Below are 25,591 nucleotides of genomic sequence, written 5' to 3'. Positions count from 1 at the left end.
CCAACTAGTCCTTCTCACTACCCTGCAGATCTTTCTACCTAAAGATTAACCAACCCTCTCAGTGTGTTGCATGACCATGCCTCTCCAAACTGCCAGCACGTGTGTAGGTCTCAGCCTCTCTTAGGAGCTAACAGGTGGAGTCATATCTAGAGACATTTCCCTATTTTCACTGTAGAACTCATGCCCTCTTCTCTTTTATATTCCATCACAGAAGAAGGTCACCTCTAACAACCAAGAATCACAGGCTACAGGTGGTGAATCCCCCAATATACCACTTGCACCACATGAAGAGGAAGCACTGCTCTATTTAAATCCTCATCTTTTAGTGGTAATTAATACCACCGCCCCTCCTCCATTTCTTCCTTCCCTATTCCTCCTGAAAGTTGCATACCAAGGGATATTTAATTGCCAAACCTGATTCAATTGTAGCTATTTCAATTATAGCTACTAAACCATGATTTTCTATTCTGATCAATGTTCTAGTTCCCCAATTTTGTTACTTATACTCCGTGCATTGATTATACACATCAATGGTCTTGACAAGAGAGAGTGTTTGAATTGGGGAGGAAGTAACTAAAGGAAAAGAGGACACTTGCCTTGGCGGGCTGGCACAAAGCCACCAAACTCTTTCTGACCCATACCCTCAATTGTCTTTAGGTTTGCATGGCTGCCAATAAGTCTCTCTCTGGTGTGGGAGACAAAACAGGCAGTTGTTAACATTTTGAAGAGATCAGAGTGGGACCTCAGTGCCTAGCCTACATCCCACCTTGGCTAAATCAGCACGTAAGTATGTTCAGGTGTCAGTTTGATTTGGTGTCATAACATACAAGATATGTGATTGCCAAACAGGCACAGACAGGTTTGAGTTGTATGTACATAAATTCACAAAAGTATTATTAATAAATTGCTGAGCTTGAGGTACGAATGGCTATAGAGGTTATGATATGATAGCATTAACAGAGCTATGGCTTAGGCTAGGGCAAGACTGGGAGCTGAACATTACTGGTTACAAAATTTTCAGGAGAAATGAACTTGGGAACAAGGCAGTGTTAACCAAGATTCCATTACAGCAGTGTTGTACAATAGAAGTTGCTGACTAGCCAAAGGTGTGACTACAGCGACACTGTTTTAGCCACATGCACTAATTTTAGTAGAAAATGCCTTACATACACTCACAATACAGGTAAATGTACTTCACGTGTATATTTACGTAACAGACATCAACCACCATTCAGTAACCAAGAATGTAAAGCACTCAACGATTAAAAAGCACCATCACATTCTGCTTTTCGTCTTACCATTTTACGAACAAACGCACAAAAAGATTAAGTACACATGTATACATCGTGTAAATATGAGTATTGAGATCACATGCGCAATGACGATGTCTATTATTCATTTTTTTATTTACTAATCAGAAATGCAATTAGCCACATGTGGCTAGTCGCTATCGTATTGGACAACACGGTTTTTCAGCATTAGAACATAGAGATGATGCAAAAGCTGAATCTATTTGGTTGAAGTTAAGGAATAAAATCCGATGTTACTCTATTAGGAGCATATTAAAAACTGTCAAACAGTGAAAGGGAGATAGAGGAAGAGATACGTAAATAAAATGAGAAAATTACAGGAACTGTGCCATAATAATGGGTAATTTTAATTACCCACAAATGGGCTGGTGTAAAAATAATAAGTGGTAAAGAAGAGAAGAGCTTCTTTAAGAATTGCTTTCTGGATTGGTATGTTTTTAAATCTAACAAGGAAAGAGACAATCCTGGATCTTGTTCTATAGGGCAAGATTGTAACATAACTGTAGGGAAACACCAATGATACGCAGATTCATTATAAAAGCTGAAGAGGGAACAGCCAAAGATTAAAGGGGCTTGACTGAAAATATGCCAATTTCAATTAGATAAAAAGGGAACTAGCCCAGATAAATTGGAAAGAAAAAAAAATGACAAATAGGACTGTGCACAAACAATGGGAAACATACAAACAGATGATGATTACGGTACAGACTAAACTTGTTCCCACAAGAAGTAAAGGGTTTGCAGCAAAAGCTAGAGCATCCTGCATGAGTAGAGAAATTAAAATTAAAATGAGCTTTAAAAAGAGACATATGACAAATCCAAGACTAAAATACAAAAGAAAATCAAGTGAAATGTAAAGTGCAAAGAGGAAGAAAAAAAATCAGAACGGTTAAGAGAACATACGATGAAAGATTGGCAAGTAACAAAACGAAAATAGGATTTTATAAACAGAAAATGAAGAATAACTAAAGAGTAGGACGATCAGAGATGAAAAAGAAATCATCTTATGGAAGTTGAAAGTATGTGAAGATATTAAATGAGTACTTGGCTTTGATTCATAAAAGAGAGTTGTACTGAAAATGAAATCTTTTAAGAGGAGGTAGGTAATTAGATAGGATAACTATAGATAAGGAAATAGTACTGAAAATATTTGTGGAATTCAAAGTGGAAAAATCATTTGCCTTGACGGCATGCGCCCGAGAATGCTGAGGGAAGTAAGAGAGGAAAGAGCAGAGGCTTTGGCCACAATGTTACAAAAATCCTTGGGTATGGAAATTGTGCTCGAGGACTGGAGATTACCAATGTAATACCTCTCTCCAAAAAGGGAGAAAGGGATAAGTGATATACGAATCAGCCTAACGTCAATAGTGGGGGAACTTCGAGGGGCCATAATACAGAATAAAATGAATACTCACCTAGAAATTAATGACAATCATGGATTTCTAAAAGGCAAGTCATTTCCTTGAGGAAATAATGGAGTGTAATAATAAAGGAAATAAAACAGATGTATATGGATTTTCAAAAGACGTTTGATAAGATGCTAATTAAGGGCTTGTTGATAGGAAATTGGTTACAGAACATAAAAAGGAGATTGTGGTTAATGGATATTTTTGCAGTAGAAGGATGTAAACTACAGTGTACCAAGGCATCAGTGTTGGGACTATTGCTTCTCTCTTTCTCTCATATGTGGACTTGGATAGAGGGCACAATATCAAAATTTGCAAACAAAATAAAATTAGGAAACATGGTTAACTGTGAAGAGGACTGTAAATGACAGAGGACAGACAGGTTAGTAGATTGGGAAGATAAATGGCAGATGAAATTTAATGTGAAGAAATGTGACATGATACATGATACATTGTGGGAGCAAGAATAAGAGGGCGTCTACAATAAATGGGGAAACTTTAAAAGGAGTAGAGCAGCAAAGAGACTTAGGGGTTCAAACCAAGTGGGATGATAAGTTGATGAAGCTGCAAGAAAAAACATATCCTAGGTTTTATAAATAGGGTACAGAGTACTAAAGCAAAGAGGTAATGCTAAACCTTCAGAAGTCATTGATTAGGCCACTGTTGGAATGTTGTGTCGTTTTAGGCATCCTACTTTAGTCAAGTACATGGAAATGATAACGAGAGATTTATAGGATGATACCAGGGATGAGAGGCTTTAGTTATGAGGAAAGACTAGAGAAACTGGAGCTCATTTCATTGCAACAACGAAGGTTAAGAGGAGATCTGATAGAGGTATTCAAAATTATGAGGGGTTTTGATGAGGTAAATCAAGGAAAAACTATTTCTACAGGTTGGCAAGTAACTGGAATTTAAGATCAATGCCAAAGAAAACAGAAGTAGATAAGTGTGAAAAAAGTGCAGGGAAATGGGACTAACTGGATGGCACTTTCAAGGCGCCAGCATAGGTGTAACGACCTCCTTCTGTAAAATTCTAAGATTTCACTAATTCAGTAATTGTCAGCCACAAAGTTCAAGCTGCAGTATTACGTGCATACAAATGAGGTGTCGACGATCTGAAGGTTGTATCAATGTTTGCCTTACTCCTTCACTGACGCTGTATCATGTTTGCAGACCGTGCTTGTGGCATGCATGTCGTGGCCAGACTTAGTTGTCAGTCTATGACCAGCCTTACCTTGGCATTCTTCCTTGAACCAGAAAGCTTCTTCCCCATCTACTCCACCTACCTATGACTCAGTCTGCTACCTGTTGCCATGCTTGCTGCATATTGTGACGTGGAGGGTCCCAATCTTCCCAAATATGCCTACCCTCTTCTGCTGCGCCTCTTCTAAAACAGCACTTAAATTTTCTTCATCAAGGAGGGCAATTCTGCTCACCTTCCCTTCACCAACTTCAATTCCTTGGCTTAGATTTCCAGCAAGAAACTAAACAGGCTAACTTCAAGTTGAAAAAATAGCCCTTTTTAAGAGCTGCTGCTCTCCAAATTCATGCACTCCTACCATACATAGTGCTCCCTGCACTCCTGAAAAAATGTCAAGGCAGTAATTGCACTTTATTTGACCATAATCCAGAGATTTTCTTTGAGAAGATACGCATTAAGGTAGCAGACGAAACGATGAGCATGCTTGGCACTTAAGGTAAAGCAGATCAGAAATGAAATTCAAACATAAGCAAAAAACAAGCAAACTTTCTAACCACCTTTAATAAACTAACTTTCAAACATTAAACCATCCAGATAGTCTTGTCTCCATTTTAATGAACAAACAGCACCACAGAAGCAAAAGGTCTCTCCCAAAACATAAGATTAGCTATGGGATCTGTTGTCGTGCATTTGCTGGCATTTGAGCAGGTAATGAAACTTGCTCGGGACAGCAGCACAGCCTCTGAAAACTTTAATCATGAAATCCAGAGTGCAGTGAATCAGATACACAGATCTCCACACCCATTTCACCAACTTGCACTTCCATCCTGAGAGGTCTTGCACTGGAACCAGAGCTTCGTATTATCAGCCCGGTCAAGAAATGCATTAAAAGTGAAAATAAAGGGTATGCAAATTATATTACACATACCATAATGGGAAAGAAACTAAACAATATGAAAGAATTACTACGGGCAAAATCAGTGTCTCAATCCCCAGTACCCGCACATTGAAATAGAAAACTCACACATAACAGGAGGACACAGCGTGCAACAGAGACTGGGGTGAACCCAATGACATTAAACATCTATCGTTGATTTTTTTGAAAGGATGTGTTTAGAAAGCAATCATACTGGAGATAGAGGAGAAGTGGACATAGACACTTAATTTTATACGGAATGATTCCATAGTCCTGCAATCCCTGCATCTGCCACTCCCCAGAGAGCCCTGGATTATGGAATCACCCCAATAATTTTACAGTTTGGAAGATAGGTTATATCAGTGTGTGCATACACACTGATTATACACAAATAAATAATGGTGCATGTGATGGTAAAATAGTATCCAAATGGGTAAATGTGCTTATATACTCAATATCCCATCTGCTCTCTTCACAGAGCAAGGAGAACCCAGTTGACCACTAGCCACACCCAAGGATCATCACACACCGAAGCACAAACTGTCATGAGACCCATTTGAAAAAGACACCAGCACAGATACAAATAGTATAGAAGAACATAGTGATAAGAGTGAGGCAAACACTAGTGAGCAAGTAGTAGCTGCAGTGAAGGTTGATGGGGAGAAGCTGGTTGAGTACAGTGGTCCAATATGCCAAATACCCTGACTAAGTTGTAGCGTTATACAAACCTCAGTGGGCATGCTTTCAAGTGGAGGCTATTATAACAACACATTGCATTATAGGGTCACTTACCTCCATTCACACAACATTGGAAAATGATCTGGGTAGTAAAACACCTAGAAATGCACTAGCATCTTTTACGAGTGGTATCATGGAACACCAGTTGTCTCTACTACAGTTACATTCCGTAGCATTGTGATTCTGTGGCCACAAACCCGAAATGGAATTTTTCCCCTGCCAAAGAATTGCACTTCTAGATAAGTGGCAGCACTTTGGTGATGAGGTAGCTCCAAAATGATATGCCTGGTGTCGGACATTCGGAACAAGTTGACCCTTTATGACAAACTCAATAAAATGAGAACCAGGCAAGTCTGTAGCACTCCAATGAATTGTTGATGACTGACCAGCTTTGCTCACTAACGGTACTCATCACTAATGGCCAGAACTTTTCCCATTCAGCTCTAGATAGCCTATAAGCCAACATCCTAATGGGTAAGATGATCTTAGCTAGACTAGCAGCAAGAAGCTTACCAGTGCTTTGTACGCGTCAGTTTTGTGTTTTTAATCTGGTTGAATTCCAGTAGTACCCCTCCACACAGTAGGGGATCCTAAGCCTTGACTTTACCAACCTGCACTTTATCTCTCTGGACCTACGTAAGAAAGACGTGTCTCCATACAGAGAGTGTCCCTGAATCTCCACGATGCTATAACAAGTCACATGCCATAACTCTGGCAGGAGACCAGCGGAAACCCCAAATAACAGCATCAACAGTTACGGTAGTATAGTGGTTATGTTACTGGACTAGTAATCCAGAAGCCTGGACTAATAATCCGGAGTCATGAGTTCAAATCCCACACAGGGCAACTGGGGAATTTAAATTCAATTAGTTAAATAAAATCTGGAATTTAAAAAAAACTAGCATCAGTAATGGTGGCCATGAAACTACCGGATTGTCGTTAAAAACCCATCTGGTTCACTAATGCCCTCCTTTAGGGAAGGAAACCTGCTGTCCTTACCTGGTCTGGCCTATATGTGACTCCAGACCCACAGCAATGTGGTTGATTCTTAATCGCCCTCTGAAATGGCCTTGCAAGCCACTCAGTTGTTCAAGAAGGTGGCTCACCACCATCTCCTCAAGGGCAATTAGGGATGGGCAATAAATGCTGGCCTTGCCAGCGAAGCCCACATCCCATGAACGAATAAAAAAAATGTCTGTCTTCAGCCGCTTATGTGGAGGTATTGCTGATCTTCCACCAAAGTTACAGCAGGATATTGGAAGAACCCCTCCAGAATTTCCAGGCCAGGGTATACACTCCACAAAAAAAAAATCTACAAGTGTAGCCTTCTCGGTAACTTGATTCAGAAACTCCTTATATAGTGGGGATGCTTTTTCAACCTCTTTGCCTGGGTGGTATCCTAGCAGAGCAGGTCGTCCACCAGTTGTAGGCAGCAAAGTTAAAAATTATTCCCAGTGCCTGGTACTAACATTGGGTGGAAAATATTTTCAGTTCCCAGCACTGACATCCCTGATCTTCATTAAGTACAAAACTTCACCATTTTGATGGTTGAATTTAAAACTTTAATATCTTTTAACATGATTCACTCTACAGGTTATACTGATTTAGACACACATGATCAACCATCTTCAGCTGCTTCATCAATGACCTTCCCTCCATCATAAGGTCAGAAATGGGGATTTTGTCGATGATTGCACAGTGTTCAGTTCCATTCGCAACCCCTCAGGGGATGATGAAGCAGTCCGTGCCCACATGCAGCAAGACCTGGATAACATCCAGGCTTGGGCTGATAAGTGGCAAGTAACATTCGCGCCAGACAAGTGCCAGGCAATGCCCATCTTCAACAAGAGAGAGTCTAACCACCTCCCCTTGACATTCAACAGCATTACCATTGCTGAATCCCCCACCATCAACATCCTGGGGGTCACCATTGACCAGGAACTTAACTGGACCAGCCACATAAATACTGCGGCTGCAAGAGCAGGTCAGAGGCTGGGTATTCTGCGACAAATGACTCACCTCCTGACTCCCCAAAGCCTTTCCACCATCTACAAGGCACAAATCAGGAGTGTGATGAAATACTCTCCACTTGCCTGGACGAGTGCAGCTCCAACAACACTCAAGAAGCTCGACACCGTCCAGGGTAAAGCAGCCCGCTTGATTGGCACCCCATCCACTCCCTTCACCACCGGCGCACCGTGGCTGCAGTGTGTACCATCCATAGGATGCACTGCAGCAACTCGCCAAGGTTTCTTCGACAGTACCTCCCAAACCCGTGACTTCTACAACCTAGAAGGACAAAGGCAGCAGGCAGGTGGGAACAACACCACCTGCACGATCCCCTCCAAGTCACACACCACCCCAACTTGGAAATATATCGCCGTTCTTTCATCGTCGCTGGGTCAAATCCTGGAACTCCCTACCTAACAGCACTGTGGGAGAACCTTCACCACACGGACCGCAGCGGTTCAAGAAGGTGGCTCACCACCACCTTCTCAAGGGCAATTAGGGATGGGCAATAAATGCTGGCTTTGCCAGCAATGCCCACAACCCATGAACGAATAAAAGAAAAAAAAAATAAAGGACCAAACCAAAGAGTATAATTAATGACTATGTTAAAACTATTTTCTATTTACTTGGTAGGAATGACAAATAACAGAAAATAATGTACTGGCTTTACCTTTCTCGGATGTTTGGAGAAGATGAACAAGATGATAATAAATACCACAAGTCCCATAAAGGAAATGAGCTGGTGGACACCTTGCTTAGCTGTGTCCAGTGCAAGCCAAAGTATAACAAATGCAGCTGAGCAGACATACAGCATCCTGAGGTAAAAGAATGTATAACAGTTTGACAAAGTCTTAAATTTACTCAACTATAGTTCATTGTATGGAACTGTAAATCTTTAGCCATTCTAGCAGACTCCTATCATAACTTTGGCATCACTTTCAAGTTCCCTTCCAAGTAATACACCATCCTGACTCGGACATATATCGCTGTTCCTTCATCATCACTTGGTCAAAGTCCAAGAATTCCATACCTAATACCATTTTGGGATAACCATTACCACAAGACTGCAGCAGTTCAATGAGTAGGCCCACCACCTCCTTCTCAGGGCAACTCAGGATGGGCAAAAATAAAGCCTTGCCAGCATCGCCCACATCCTAAGAACAAATAAATAAAAACTCTACCCACCCATTTAATTTTCTGAGGGAAACTTCCATATGAATACTTCCTGATTCCTGAAGTTTAAAAAAACTCCAGACTATTAATTCATTCCCACATCTCCACTATTTAATCTTACAGTCATCTAAAAACAGTTAACACTCACCTTTCCACCAGCTCAACTGTATAGTATGTGATTATCTATAGCTAAAGCTATAACCCCATTCTCAACGAGATATTTATCAACCTCCTTTTTGAAGGAGTTAATCAACATAACACGTGCTCTTGTAAGTTTGTCTAGTTAGAGAGCTACAACTCTTTGGAGGTGAAAAACACAGAAGGGGTTGTTAATCTATGGACTAGCTTAAAATATTTCCTTGGGCCAAGCAGCTGGAGCTTTACTCTGCTTCCACAGAGTAGACCACCTACTTGGATTTCCAATAGACTTTTGATAAAGTGCCACATGAGAGATTGTGTGTGAAAAGTGAAGATGGATAAAAATAAATGACTAAGGGACAGGAAAGAAAGAGTAGTTTTAAATGAAGCAGAATCCTATTGTGCGAGTAGGATTCCCACAGTTCAATGCCAGGTCCCCTTATGTTCATTAACGTTCTGGAGGAGAGCATTGGGGGCATATTAATTAAATTTGCAAATTATACCAAATTTTGTGGAAGAGTCATTAACTTATAAGAGGGAAATAGATTGAAACGGGATTTCAACAGATTGGGGAAGTGGGCCCAAGGCTGGTAAACAAGGGCATAGAATATGACGAGTGGATGTCAGTTAACGGTAAACAAGAGGGAAAAAGATTTGGGAATGACCATTGACCACTCACTCAAGCTTCAGACTCAACGTTAGGAAGCCTCACGCTTAGGAAACGGGGCTCTAAGTTATATCAGGGGCTCTTCTATAAGGCCACCGCCTCCCACAGCTACCTTGATCATACTTCCTCCCACCCAGCTTCCTGTAAGGACTCTATTCCATTCTCCCAGTTTCCCATCTCCATCGCATCCATTCTGATGATGACGCCTTCCACACCAGTGCTTCCGACATGTCTTCCTTTTTCCTCAACCAAGGATTCCCCTCCACTGTAATTGACAGGGTCCTCGACCGTGTCCGTCCCATTTCCCGCACTTCTGCCCCCACCCCATCCCCTCCCTCCCAGAACTGCGATAGGATCCCCCTTGTCCTCATCTTCCACCCCACCAGCCTCCACATTCAACGTATCATCCTCCAAACATATCTTCCCCCTCCCCTCCCCTCCCCTTCAGTATTCCACAGGGGCCATTCCCTCCGTGACCCTAGTCCACTCTTCCATCATTCCCAACACCCGCTCTCCTTCTCACAGTACCTTCCCGGGTTAGCACAGGAGATGCAACACCTGCCCTTTCACCTCCTCCCTTTCCACTATCCAGGGCCCTAAACACTCCTTCCAAGTGAAACAGCGATTTACTTCTTTCAATTTAGTATACTATATTCGCTGCTTACGATGCAATCTCCTCTACGTTGGGAAGACAAAACGCAGATTGGGTGATCGCTTTGCTGAACACCTCCACTCAGTCAGCAAGCGTGACCCTGAGCTTCCGGTTGCTTGCCATTTTAATTCCCCGTCCCACTCCCACTCTGACCTCGGCCTCCTACACTGTTCCAACGAAGCTCAACGGAAGCTCGAGGAAAAGGACCTCATCTTTCGATTAGGCTCTTTACAACCTTCCAGACTCAACATTGATTTCAATAACTTCAGATCATAACCACTGCTCCCATTTTATCGAACATCAGGTGCTGGTAATGGTTCTGTTGTTACCATTTAAAGCTCCTCTAGACCCATCTTTCGTTTCTTTACTTGTCCCATTACCACCCTCCTTGCCTTGCACTATCATCCCTTTTGTCATTTAATCACTCCTGTCCTCCATCCTATCAGAGACCTTCCCTTTTATTCTTTCCTCCCCTCCCCATCTTACCCCCTCCCCCCACCATCCCGACTCTGTACTTGCTTAAAAACTGTTAAATCTTTAACTTCTCCCAGTTCCGACAAAAGGTCATTGACCTGAAACATTAACTCTGTTTCTTTCTCCACAGATGCTGCCAAACTTGCTGAGTATTTCCAGTATTTTCTGTTTTTACTTCTAAGTTATATCATTTGGACAATTCATTACAAAACTGGGATCACTATACTAAGGTATGACCTCATTTGGAGTATTGTGTCTAGTTTACATCTCCCCACCTAAAAGAAGGGCATTGTGACTCTGAAGATGATGGAGAGAAGGGCAACAAGGATAATCCCCTGCCCGAGGTCATTGAGCCATGAAGACAGACTTGATGCTTGGGATTGTACTTGCTGGAAAAACTAAGAGAAAACCTGATGCAGGTATTTAAGACTATTCAAGGAATTGGCATCAATGAAGGTGTGTTTAAGATGTTGGATTCGGCATCACGATGGGCCACCTATACAAACTGAGGAAGTAGGGGGTGAGGTTGGATGTCTAGAAATTTTACTTTCACCAGAGGGTAATTAGCCTGTGGAACAAGATTCCGGGAGAGGTAGTGGAGTCTGATTCCTTACAGTCCTTCAAGATGGCCCTAGATGGCTTCCTGGAAAGTAATGTGATCGTGAAAAATAGAAAGCAAGAGTAAATTATTTCTGGATAATAACGAGTGTATCGGGACTCCTCGGGCTTGCCCGATCGCGTATGAGGGGTTGGAGAGAAATTTTTGCGAGGACTCCTGAACTGGTTGCAGGTTTTTGGTTTTTGCCTCTCCTAGGAGGTGGGGGAAAAGGATAGTTGCTGCACAGGATGTAATCAATTGAAGGATTGGAGTGAGTAAGTATGGGCCAGATGACCTGTTCTTGTCCTGGATACACAGGCGTAAATGCCAGGATCGCGCCCGCAGATCCCACCGGAATTTGCAAGGTCAGCAAGAGGGCACTCATTGGTATAGGGCCACTATGCCTGCCAGACACATGCAGCTGGAAAATCCTGCAGCTGCCCACTACTGGGAAGGAATGTCCAAACCCACCTTCATAGACCCAACGAAGACCCTAGGAATACTTGATGCACACATTGTGCGCTAAAAGTTTTTTTTAAATAATTTTGCAGTACTGACACATTCAGATTGATCAGCACAAAAATACAACAAATTATATAAAAATTTAATAAGTTGAGTTGATATGGATTTCTAAACCAATTCTAGGACTTGTAAAAATGTATGCTTTACTCACCATTTGATCTGAAACCAGTGACTTCTGAAGAATTGGCCACGGGAAGCAAAGAACTCAACAAATTTGTGTTCATACTTCATAACATATGTATCCCAAATGTAAAAAAAAATGGCAAGCAAGGTTAACACAAGGAGTCCAAGGGCTCTTTTGAAGTTCAAAATACACGCTGCGATCACCGTGCAAAAGTAGGCTGTAAAAGAAATAAAATACTTATTCAATTTATATCTACATCTCTATCGTGGATTCACTCCAGAGATTTGAGCACATAATCTAGGCTGACATTTCAGTGTAGTACTGAGGGAGTGCTGCACTGTTTGAGATGTTGTCTTTGGCAGAAAGCTCGAGGGGCCATGTGGCCTACTCGTGCTCCTATTTCTTATGTTCTTTCAGATGAGACATTAAACCTTCTGCCCTCTCAGGTGGACATAAACATAAGAAACAGGAGCAGGAGTATGCCATACGGCCCTCAAGCCTGCTCCAACATCAGTAGTAGGGATAATGCTAGAATCTATAATTAAGGACCTAGTAACAGGGCACTTAGAAAATCATAATATGATTAGGCAGTCAACACGGTTTTATGAAAGGGAAATCGTATTTGACAAACTTATTAAGAGTTTTTTTTGAGGGTGTAACTAGCAGGGTAGATATGGGGGAACCAGTGGATATAGTATATTTGGATTTTCAAAATGCATTCAATAAGGTGCCACATAAGAGGTTGTTGCACAAGATTAGGGTTCATGGGATTGGGGGTAATATATTAGTATGGATTGAGGATTGGTTAATGGACATAAAAGAGAGTAGGAATAAACGGGTCATTTTCAGGTTGGCAGGTTGTATCTAGTGGAGTGCCGCAGGGATCAGCGCTTGGGCCTCAGCTACTTACAATCTATATTAATGACCCCTTGGCACTTTTCAAAGAAGAATGGGGTAATTCTCCTGGTGTTCTGGTCAACATTTATTCCTCGATCAAAGTCACCAAAACAGATTATCTGATCATTTGTCTCAAGGCTATTTGTGGGACCTTGCAGTGCACAAATTGACTGCTGCATTTCCCCACATTACAACATTAAACATCAAAAGTAGTTTATTGGTTGTAAAGCGCCAAATCCAGTGGTGGGATTTGGGGTCCACCCTAGATCCACTGGGTTTCTACTCCAGTTTCAGTACATGGAAAATTCTGCCAAAGATGGGGGACAGCACAACATGTGCTCGGCCCCTACCAACGTAGCTTAGCTAATGACAGAATTTATGATGGATAATATCATTACTTTATTTCTGCCTTCCCAGCCACCCTGGCAATATACACCTGTGCTTGCCAGGGCCAGCTGATCAAGGCAGAAGTAGCTTTTTAAAGGGGAACTGCTGAAGTTGTTATTTTTACCTGCAATATCTTGAGTTTTGTGGAGCGATTTTGAAAGTGATTCTCTTTGCTGGACAGCAGAAGCCTGAGCCCAACTTTGCCTTTCTCTTGGAGCTGGTGGGCCCTCAAGGGAATTTCCGAAAAATACACAAAGGTTTAAATATGGGGTCCCCTATGGGAATCCCATTACATATGGTGCATATGTTGAAGGAAGATCAGGAGACAGTCACAGAAGCCAGGCACATTGGGCAGCATCAGAAGACAGCCAGACTCTCCTACCAGTACTCTACCACTAGAATCTATTACCCCAGGCACTCCTTCCAAACTATCAGCCAGGAATTTTGCATCAGGACAAAGATTCAAGAGCGAGGTCCTGAGATCTATGCACAAACCTGTACACTACTTCAATGGCTCAGAACATTAACTGTGGCAGGGAAGATAATATCACCAAAGCCCTAAACTTTTAGATGTCTAGCTCTTTCCAGGGAGAAACAGGAAACTTTTGTAACGTCAGTTTGCTGTGCATACGTACATCCGTCAAATGACCAATGCCCTTTTTGCCAGGGATGCATAGTTCATGCAATTCAATATAGGCCCTAAACAGATGAAAGGGCATTTCATTGATGTCATACCCAGCTGTCTAGAGGTCACTAATGGGATATTTGTGGCAATTTGTGCTCCATATATAAATCCACAAAGCTACATCAATAGGAAGGGACTCCAGTCTCAATGTACAATTGGTATGCGACCAACACTGCATACTACCATTACACGGTCTGCAGCTGTTTCAGCTCTTTTCCAGCAGCAAGGGCAAGTCCGAGGATAGTTCTCGAGTGACAAGGATTATCCCTCTGTCCATGGCTGATGACACATCAGATCTGCACAGTTGCAGATTAATGGTGCAATACATCCAGATATACATAAAACAAACTATTGGAATGCTGAAGGGATAGGTCCAGTGCCTGGATTGATCAACAGAAGTCCTGCAGCTTGTCCCCAGTAAAGTCTCCAGAACTGTGGTCACCTGTTGTGTCCTCCACAATTTTGCCCTTCAGAAAGGTCCGGAAATGGAAATCTCTGAGAAAGAAAGTGAACCAACTGCATAGCTCACAAAAGTAGATGACCAGATTTTGATGCAGGTTGAAAAATGGCAACCAAGAGTAGCAAGGGAATTGCATGATAACCTGATTCAAGGCACCTTCGCTGTTCATTGTTCATTGATCAAATTTGAGGCCGATATTATCCCACAGCATTTCTCAACCCCAATGTCCCAATTTGTGTTTCCCACATTCCCAAAATTCATCCTTCAATTCAACACTTCAGCCAAATCCAAGACACAATGATAACCTTGTCCCATCCTTCCAGAAGTAGACCTAATATTCAGCCAACAGACAAATAATATTTCAAGTCATTTATTGTAAATATGAAAATAGTTTAATCTTCATTTGAGCATTGCTTTCCCTGGTGCCCATTTGTTTGTCTTTTGACCAATTATGGTGCTCTTTCTAAGTGCCACCTGAGGGCCATGGGTACGTACACTAGAATTAGTCTTTTGGGATTTAAGCCACTGAATTCAGGGGCAAACCTGTGACAGAGATGTGTCTCTGGTATGATCACCTAGACAGCCTGGTCATGCCTTCTTGCTGCCTCACATGATGGTATCTGACAGTACTGCCCAGAGCACATGCCTGTGCTGCTGGCCTGAGGGAAGCAACATCATACAACTAGACTTCTGTTACCCCAGGGTGCGGGTGCATGAGTGGGAAAACAGACCTAATGGAAGTACAGATAACCTGGAAGTCATGAGAGATAGTGACCTGGAGATCCTGTAAGCCCTCAGAAATGGCAGCTTGAAGGTCTCAGAAGCTGGTTGCTATCACTTTCTCTAACCAGTTACCCATGTCTGAAGGTGAGCAGTTGGTGCTTCTACTTTGGAAGCACTGACTAGCCTGAAGGCCAAAGTTATGGTGGGAGATCGGGAAAATCCCTGCAGAAATTCTATCCCTATTTTGGACATGGAAATTTTTGTTACTGAGAAAAAAAAAATTGCCAATTAAATTTTTTTCAAAAAGCATTTTTAGTTATTTGATTGGTTCATCAGCAAACCGTAATAGCAAAATGTTTACACATCGTTTTTCTCATTATAAATGTTTACATAAAAAGTGTTACAGGAAGTAACGTTTTGGACAGAAAATGTGTGCCATATATTAATTTTAATAATATATAATTAGCTTATTCATGCTGTTTTCAGTTATTCACAATATCTTAAACACTACCTGTCAGGAGGATGATCAGAAATACACGATAAATAATTTTTCTGTGCTCCGAATAGAATTCTTGCAGCTGTTCATATTTCTCTACAAAAGCTCTGAGGACGCGAAACACAAGACAACTGGTCAATCATAAAAACATTTTATTTATACGATCCTATTACTGATTAACATTTTGTGTGTCAGATACAGTATAAGTGGTGCGAGATTCAATGATACTTATGCAATAATTAGTATATTGGACATATGCAAATATCTGTGGGGGAGGAGTGTTTTGTGCGTGCATATAAAGTAAACATGAGTGCATGGTTAAGTGTATATTAAGATGGTAGTGTTCGTGTAGGCTAAGATGTAATTATTGTGTATGTTGCCGTGTGTACGCATGTGCGCGTGTTTTCATTATGTTACGAGACTGATAAAAATAAATACTACTGATCTGGTCCAATCCAATGCATTTGGAATCTGGTGATATTTTTTCCATTTTAATTTCAGAAACATAAGCCCAATTGTAATTAGATCTATGAGGTGTAAGTGCTGTGAGATGCATGATAGATACAGGTATAATAGATTGGTGAATAGATGCAAAAAAAAGGGTCATGATCACGATCATGAACAGAAGAGTACAGGAGCTTAAGGAAGATGAACGTGAAGGCATTTTAGAGGGTAAATGGCTAGTAATGAACTCAATTGGTGAGGCACTTCAGGTTCATGAAGTGAATAATATAGTAATGGATAAGGTAGGTGATTCAATGCAGACCATTGCGGAGGAAGATCACATAGATTGAGTTGTGCTGGACTCAATAGGTGAGCCATTGCAGGGCAGGAACAATGCAAAGCTCCAAGTTGATGGAAATAAAGAAAATAGGAATAGTTAAAAGGAAGCTACAAGAGAAGATCAGGATGATTACTCAGGAGATTACTAGAACAAACACATATCAGGCTCTAGTCTTCACTGCAGATACAAGTCAGAATATAAAGGAAGAGGTTTGCAAGAAGTCAAGAGAAAAAGGAAAGACGGAGGACAAAACCATGAGACACGGGATTTATTGCAAATAAAAGTGAATAGCTATGCACATCAGAAAGATAAAGTTTACAGAATGGACAGTTGCTTAATTGGAGCTAGAGCTCTACACATTAAGGAAAGGACAAAAGGAATATAAGTAAAGCCACTAGTAGTGGTGATCCATATAGTAATTAACAATATAGAGAAGAATTATATGGAGGCATTCAAGGACGCATGGTCACTTGGTAATTTACCATTACCTTACCATGTATATTAATGTCCTCAGCCATACTGCTGGTGTTTGGTAAAGGAGTTGAGTTCAGTAAGAAAATAGAGTCGTGAACAAATGGCTGGTGAACGAGCTTAATAATAATAATGAGGTCATTTTCTTAAATATCTGGGACTGTTTTCACGATAGAAGGGGGATTAAGGCTGCATCTTAAAGCGGGAATCATAAGATTAGCAAGAAACAAAGAGGCAGGCAATGCAAAACCATCTAAATTAGATAGTAGGGCAGGGCAAGAAAATGACTGGATCCCGTATGAGACTAATATGGATGATAGCCAACAGATTAGAGGGAATTTACTAACGCGAAGAGAAATACTGGATCCAATCTCCAGTAACAGTCAAGCACCAGAAAAAGGATAATTTTTAGTGAGGTGCTTATACATAAAGCAGTCCTAACAAAATGGCCAAACTAGAGACTGTTGTCACAGTAAGGAACAATAATCATAGAATCATAGAAATTTATGGCACAGAAGGAGGCCATTCAGCCCATGGTGTCTGTGCTGGCCGAAAGAGCCTAATCCCACTTTCCAGCTCTTGGTCCGTAGCCTTCTAAGTACTTTTTAAATGTGATGAAAGTTCCAGACCCCCACCATCCCCGGATGAAAAGAATTCTCAACTCCCCACTTATCCTTCTACCAATCATTTTAAATCTATGTCCCCTGGTGATTCACCTCTCTGCTAAGGGAAATAGGTCCTTCCTATCCACTCTATCCAGGCCCCTCATAATTTTACACACCTCAATTAAATCTCCCCTCAGCCTTCTCTTTTCCAAAGAAAACAACCCCAGCCTATGCAATCTTTCCTCATAGCTAAAATTCTCCAGTCCTGGCAACATCCTCATAATCTCCTCTGTACACTCTCTAGTGCAATCATATATTTCCTGTAATGTGATGAGCAGAACTGTACGCAGTACTTTAGCTGTGGCCTAACTAGTGTTTTATACAGTTCCCTGCTATTATATTCTATGCATCGGATCTTAACCACCTTATTTACCTGTCCTGCCACCTTCAGGGATCAGTAGATATGCACTCCAAGGTCCCTCTGTTCCTCTACACTTCTCAGAATTCTACCATTTATTTTGTATTCCCTTGCCTTGTTTGCCCTCCCCAAATGCATTACCTCACACTTCTCCAGATTGAATTCCATTTGCACTTTTCTGCTCGCCTGACCCAGTCCATTGATATCTTCCTGCAGACTACAGCTTTCTTCCTGTCAACCACACAGCCAATTTTTGTATCATCTGCAAACTTCTTAATCATGCCCTCTTCATTTAAGTCTAAATCATTGATCTATGCCACAAAAACCTAGGGACCTAGTACTGAGCCCTGCGTAACGCCACTGGAAACAGTCTTCCAGTCACAAAAACACCGGTCAACCATTACCCTTTGCTTCCTGCCACCGAGCCAATTTTGGATCCAACTTGCCACTTTCCCTTGAATCCCACGGGCTTTTACTTTTCTGACCAGTCTGCCATGTGGGACCTTGTCAAAAGCCTTGCTAAAATTCACGTGGACTACATCAAATGTGCTACCCTCATTCATTCAAGTTAATCAGACACGACCTTCCCTTAACAAATCCATGCTGACATTTTCTGTGATTAATCCGTGCCTTTCCAAATGATGATTAATATTGTCTCTCAGAATTTTTTCCAATAATTTGTCCACCACCGAGGTTAGGCTGACTGGCCTGTAATTATTCGGTCTATGCCTTTCTCCCTTCTTAAACAACGGTATAACATAAGCAGTCCTCCAGCACCATGCTTATAGCCAGGGCAACTTGGAAAATGATGGTCAGAGCCTCTGCTATTTCCTCCCTTGCTTCTCTTAACAACCTAGGATACGGTTCATCTGGGCCAGGCGATTTTTTTTTTTATTCGTTCATGGGATGTGGGCGTCACTGGCGAGGCCAGCATTTATTGCCCATCCCAAATTGCCCTTGAAAAGGTGGTGGTGAGCCGCCTTCGTGAACCGCTGCAGTCCGTGTAGTGAAGGTTCTCCCAGTGCTGTTAGGAAGGGAGTTCCAGGGTTTTGACCCAGCGATGATGAAGGAACGGCGATATATTTCCAAGTCGGGATGGTGTGTGACTTGGAGGGGAATGTGCAGGTGTTGTTGTTCCCATGTGCCTGCTGCCCTTGTCCTTGTCCTTGTCCTTGTCCTTGTGGGTGGTAGAAGGCATGGGTTTGGGAGGTGCTGTCAAAGAAACCTTGGCGAGTTGCCGCAGTGCATCCTGTGGATAGTACACACTGCAGCGGCGGCGAAGGGAGTGAATGTTTAGGGTGGTGGATGGGTTGCCAATCAAGCGGGCTGCTTTATCTTGGATGGTGTCGAGCTTCTTGAGTGTTGTTGGAGCTGCACTCATCCAAGCAAGTGGAGAGTATTCCATCACACTCCTGACTTGTGCCTTGTAGATGGTGGAAAGGGTTTGGGGAGTCAGGAGGTGAGTCACTCGTCGCAGAATACCCAGCCTCTGACCTGCTCTTGTAGCCACAGTATTTATATGGCTGGTCCAGTTACGTTTTTGGTCAATGATGACCCCCAGGATGTTGATGGTGGGGCATTCGGCAATAGAAATGCCATTGAATGTCAAGGGGAGGTGGTTAGACTCTCTCTTGTTGGAGATGGTCATTGCCTGGCACTTGTCTGGCACGACTGTTACTTGCCACTTGTCAGCCCAAGCCTGGATGTTGTCCAGGTCTTGCTGCATGCGGGCACAGACTGCTTCATTATTTGAGGGGTTGCGAATGGAACTGAACACTCTGCAATCATCAGCAAACATCCCCATTTCTGACCTTATGTTGGAGGGAAGGTCATTGATGAAGCAGCTGAAGATGGTTGGGCCAAGGACACTGCCCTGAGGAACTCCTGCAGCAATGTCCTGCGGCTGAGATGATTGGCCTCCAACAACCACTACCATCTTTCTTTGTGCTAGGTATGACTCCAGCCACTGGAGAGTTTTCCCCCTGACTCCCATTGACTTCAATTTTACTAGGGCTCCTTGGTGCCACACTCGGTCAAATGCTGCCTTGATGTCAAGGGCAGTCACTCTCACCTCACCTCTGGAATTCAGCTCTTTTGGCCATGTTTGGACCAAGTCTGTAATGAAGTCTGGAGCCGAGTGGTCCTGGTGGAACCCAAACTGAGCATCGGTGAGCAGGTTATTGGTGAGTAAGTGCCACTTGATAGCACTGTCGACGACACCTTCCATCACTTTGTTGATGATTGAGAGTAGACTGATGGGGCAGTAATTGGCCGGATTGTATTTGTCCTGCTTTTTGTGGACAGGACATACCTGGGCAATTTTCCACATTGTTGGGTAGATGCCAGTGTTGTTGCTGTACTGGAACAGTTTGGCTAGAGGCGCAGCTAGTTCTGGAGCACAAGTCTTCAGCACTACAGCCGGGATGTTGTCGGGGCCCACAGCCTTTGCTATATCCAGTGCACTCAGCCATTTCTTGATAACACGTGGAGTGAATCGAATTGGCTGAAGACTGGCTTCTGTGATGGTGGGGGGTATCGGGAGGAGGTCAAGATGGATCATCCACTCGGCACTTCCTTTTTAATTTCACCCTGCACTTACTATACTCCTCTAGGCTTTCTGCAGTATTGAGCCCTCATTATTTATGTACTTTCAAAGATGCTAAATCCCTTAATATGTCCTCTCATGACATTTATCCCATCCAATATTTCACACTGCTCCTCCCCAACTACAACGTTTGCATCATCTCCCTCTTTCGTGAAGACAGATGCAAAATATTCATTAAGAACCATACCTACGGCTTCCGCCTCCACGCACAGGTACCTTTTTGGTCTCCAACAGGCTCTACTCTTTTCTTAGTTATCCTCTTGCTCTTTATGTATTTATAAAACACCTTTAGGTTTTCCTTGATTTTACTTGCCAATATTTTTTCATGCCCCCTCTTTGCTTTCCTAATTTCCTTTTACATTTCACCCCTGCACTTACTATACTCCTCTAGGCTTTCTGCAGTATTGAGTTCTCGGTATCTGACATAAGCTTCCCTTTTTTGCCTTATCCTACCTTGTATGCTCCTTGACATCCAGGGGGCTCTAGATTTGGGGGTCCCAACCTTTCTCTTTGCGGAAACATATTTGTTCTGAACCCTCACCACCTCCTCCTTGAATGCCTCCCATTGCCCTGACACTGATTTACCTTCAAGTAGCTGTTTCCAGTACACTTTTGCCAAAATCACATCTTAGCTTTGTAAAATTGGCCTTTCCCCAATTGAGAACTTTTACTCCTGGTCTATCTTTGTCCTTTTCCATAACTACACAAAATCTAACTGAATTATGATCACTACTACAAAAATGCTCTCCCACTGATACCCCTTCCACCTGCCCAGCTTCATTCCATAAAACTAAGTCCAGACCTGCCGCCTCTCTTGTTGGGTTTGCTACGTACTGGCTAAAAAAGTTCTCCTGAATGCAATTTAAGAATTTTGCACCCTCTATACCTTTTACACTGATTCTATCCCAGTTAATATTAGGGTAGTTGAAATCCCCTACTATTACTGCCCTATTGTTTTTGCACTTCTCTGAAATTTGCCTACATATTTGCTCTTCTATCTCCCTCTGACTGTTTGGGGGTCTATAGTATACTCCCAGCAGTGTGATTGCCCCTTTTTTGTTTTTCAGTTCCATATATATGGCCTCATTTGATGATACTTCTATCATATCATCCTTCCTCACAGCTGAAATTGTTTCTTTAACCAATATTGCAAACCCCCTCCTTTTTTATCCCCTCCATCTCGTTTGAAAACCCTGTAACGAGGAATGTTGAGATGCCATTCCTGCCTTTCCTTAAGCCATGTTTCAGTGATAACTATGATATCATACTTCCATGTGTCCGTGTCCTCAGCTCATCCGCCTTATTCACTAGACTCTTTACATAATGGAGTAGGAGAAACCAAAACATAGCTTACCCCAATAGATAGAGATGAGTACAACATACAGAATGTTCAGTGAAGACTAGATAAGGAAAAGAATTTGCATTTATATACTGCCTTTCTTGTCCTCAGGATGTCTCAAAGCACTTCACAGCCAAGTAATTCCTTTGATTTATTGTATGAAGGCAAAAGTGGCAGCCAATTTGTGCTTAGCAAATGGATTGGTCTCTTATTATGTTTTTGGTGGTATTGGTTAAGGAAAAAATGTTGGCCAAGAACCCAGAAGAACTCCTAGCTCAGGGGTGTTGTTCTATATGTCAGAGATATTTGGAAAGCAAAGGGAATAAATTCTGAAGTAATGGAAAAACCAAGTGAAATAAGCTGGCTGGAGGTTTCTAATGCAAGGAGTGCTAAAATAATTAAAGGGGTTTGCTAGAGACTGCCATCTCAGAGTAAGAGGGAGTACAGAATACTTAACGATGAGATAAAGAGGATATGAAAATAGGACGGATTTTTTTTAACAACTTGCATTTATATAGCGCCTTTAAGGTGCTGCACAGGAGCATTAGCAAACAAAATTTGACACTGAGCCAAATAAGGAGATATCAGGGCAGATGATCAAAAGCTTGGTCAAAGAGGTAGGTTTTAAATTAATGGGAGAGTTCAACCAATGGAGTTCTTCGAGGAAATGACTAACCTTGCTGACAACAGAAATTCTGAGGATGCAATTTCAGCAAGGCTTCTGATCTAATGCCACACAAACAATTGGTTCTCAAGATAGCAAGGGATGGGATAGGAGGCAAGCTTCTGAGATGAACTAAAAATTGGCTGAACCAGAAAAAGCAACGGGTGGCTGTGAGCTGTGTTCATATGGCAACAGCTAGGTAGCAGAGTGCTGGAGGAATCAGTACTGGGTCTATTGCTGTTTACAATGTATGTAAATAACTTGAAGCAGGCAGGCAAAACAAAGCTGTCTAAATTTGCCACTGACAACAATTTGGGTTGGGACTCAAGAAATATGGAACAGGCAAGCCAAATAACAATGGAATCTGGACAGGTTGGGTTGACGAATGGCAAATTGCATTTAATGTGGACAAATGCAAGATAATGAGCCTAGAGTAAGGAAATAAACAGTGGGAATATAAACTAAATGACAGCCCAATACAACACACGAGCGGATTTGGGGTATAGGTGGATAGCTCATAGAAACCAGTAATAGTATGCAGCAATATGAAAGGGAAGCTAACCAAACCATGGAATGCATAACCAGAGAAATAGAGCACAAATCCCAAGAGGTGATCATGAGTCTTTACAATTCACTGGTGCTGCTGCAGCTGGAGTACAGTTCTGGCCACCATACTGCAACAAGGACATCCAGGCTTTGGAGACAGTGCAGAAAAGAGTAATCAAAGTGATATCTACACTAAGGTATCTGACCTATAAGGAAAGACTAAACAGTCTGTGATTGTTTACTCCGGAGAACAGAAGGCTCAAGTGATACTATGCAAGATTCTTAACAGAACAGACAAATTGACCACAATATATGTTCAAGATTAACACAAACTCTAGAACCAAGATATGAAGGGCTCTTTAAATGGATGGCTACAGCCTTTTAAGAGAAACTATGGTGGGGAGGGGGGTGGGGGGAACATGAGGATACTGATCACAGTGACACAGTTGAGACATATGGGCAACACAGCTCCCTTGGATACTGAAGAGTTCACAGTTCTGCTGCAAGAGATATATACTTGAAAAGGAGAAATTTGCAGGGTTATGAGAAAAGCACATGGGCGTGGGACTAATTGCTTAGCTCTTTCAAAGAGCCAGCACCTTCTGAGCTGGATACCTTCCTTCCGTGCTGAATGATGCTATGATATACCAAAGGGACTTTGGGATGAAGACCACCCTCCAGTGAGAACACAGGTGTAAGCTGCAAGGATGCAGGTTGCCGACTGAGTCAATGCAGTCACCCATATCCTGTGCACCTTTCTGCAAATGAAAAAGATATCGGATATTAGAAGGAAGTCAAAGACATGAATTTCTTGTGGAATTCAGCATTAATGCCACAAAACTAAGATGGGGCCTGCTCTAACTGGGGTCAATTTTAACTTTTGGGTGCCTGTATTTGGGGCAAAGAGGCAGCCGCTATTTTGAGGTCCCGGCCTCATTTACACATTCCAATGCAGCTTGCCAGATTAAGGCTGGCAAATATTGGGCCAAGCCGGTCAACAACTAGGTTAAGTGTGTGTGGTTGGGGGGGGGGGGGGGGGGGGGGGCGGGAGGGGGGAGAGGAGGGTCTATCTGTGCCGACCCAGATTATTTTTGTGGGGCCCAGAGGAGCAGGAGTGCTTTCTCCGACCAGTTCTGACCTAAAATGGCGACTGGGGTTCCATGTTTAAAGATGCCAACCGTTTTGGGAACCCAGCGATAGATCCCTTTCAAAGCGCGCCGACCGCATCGTCGGTGTTAACAAGACAGTAAGGCTATTGACTCCATTTTGAGGCTATTACCAGCCTGTTATGCCAGGTGAAGCAAATGAAAATCAGCCCCGACAGTGCAAACACTTTCTTTGCATACAAGCTACAGTGATTATATGAGAAAACTGATGCCCACATATCTGCAACACCTTGGACAGGTCACCAAAAGCTTGGTCAAAAAGGTAGGTTTTAAGGAGCATCGTATAAGGAAGAGAGTGAGGTAGGGAGGTTTAGGGAGGGAATTCCAGAACTTAGAGCCTACGCAGCTGAAGGCATGGCCTCCAATGGTGGAGTGATTAAAATTGTGGATGCGCAAGAGGCCAGAATTGGAGGAGCGCAGACATCTCAGTGGGTCGTAGGGCTGGAGGAAGTTACAGAGATAGGGAGGGGCGAGGCTATGGAGAGATTTGAACACAAGAATGAGAATTTTAAATTCGAGGCTTTGCTGGACTGGGAGCCAATGTAGGTGAGCAAGCACAGAGGTGATGGATAAGCAGAAATTGGTGCGAGTTTGGATACAGGCAGCAGAGTTTTAGATGAGCTTAAGTTTACGGAGAGTGGTAGGTGGGACTCCGACCAGGAGAACATTGTTACCTCCAAACTCGACTATTCCAAAGGTTTAGATTAGGGTTTCAGCCGCAGATGGGCTGAGGCAGGGGTGGAGACAGGCGATGTTACGGAGGTAGAAGTAGGCGGTCTTGGTGATGGAGAGGATATGAGGTCGGAAGCTCAGCTCAGGGTCAAAAAGGACGCCGAGGTTGTGAACAGACTGGTTCAGCCTCAGACAGTGACCAGGGAGGGGGATGGAGTCGGTGGCTTGGGAACGGAGTTTGTGGCAGGGACCGAAAACAATGGCTTTGATCGTCCCAATATTTAATTGGATGAGCAGAAATTTTCTCCAATACTGGATGTCGGACAAGCAGTGCGACAAATCTCTGGCTATGAGTCGATAGATAGGAATAAAACCAGGCAAGGGCAGTGCCACCCAGCTGGACAACGGAGGCGAGGCGTTGGAAGAGGATGCTGTGATCAACCATATCAAAGGCTGCAGTCAGTCGAAAAGGATGAGGAGAGATGGTTCACCACGGTCACAATGACATAGGATGTCATTTGTGGCTTTGATAAGGGTCGTTTCAGTACTGTGGCAGGAGCAGAAACCTGATTGGAAAGGCTCAAACATGGAGCTGCAGGAAAGATGGGCATGGATTTGGGAGGCGACAATATGTGCAAGGGCTTTGGAAAGGAAAGGGAGGTTGGAGATGGGGCGATAGTTGCAAGGACAGAGGGGTCAAGGGTGAGTTTTTTTGAGGGGGGTGATGACAGTAGATTTGGAAAG

At 42.7% G+C, this 25,591-nt stretch overlaps 1 protein-coding gene across 1 annotated transcript in view; it reads right to left on the bottom strand.

The window, feature by feature from the left end:
* LOC137320640 (solute carrier family 28 member 3-like) overlaps positions 1–25,591 on the bottom strand; it is a 111,650-nt gene that overhangs the window by 76,201 nt on the left and 9,858 nt on the right. Inside the window, exons 4-6 of the mRNA XM_067982321.1 lie at positions 15,593–15,684; positions 11,957–12,146; positions 8,252–8,396 (exon numbers count right to left, since the gene is read on the bottom strand). Coding sequence (XP_067838422.1) covers positions 8,252–8,396; positions 11,957–12,146; positions 15,593–15,684 — 427 coding nt within the window. The remainder of the gene's footprint in view (positions 1–8,251; positions 8,397–11,956; positions 12,147–15,592; positions 15,685–25,591) is intronic.

This window comes from Heptranchias perlo, chromosome 4, assembly GCF_035084215.1.
Source record: "Heptranchias perlo isolate sHepPer1 chromosome 4, sHepPer1.hap1, whole genome shotgun sequence".
Taxonomy (NCBI): Eukaryota; Metazoa; Chordata; class Chondrichthyes; order Hexanchiformes; family Hexanchidae; genus Heptranchias; species Heptranchias perlo.
Note: the sequence above shows the minus strand (reverse complement) of the source record. Positions and strands in the feature narration are given on the sequence as shown.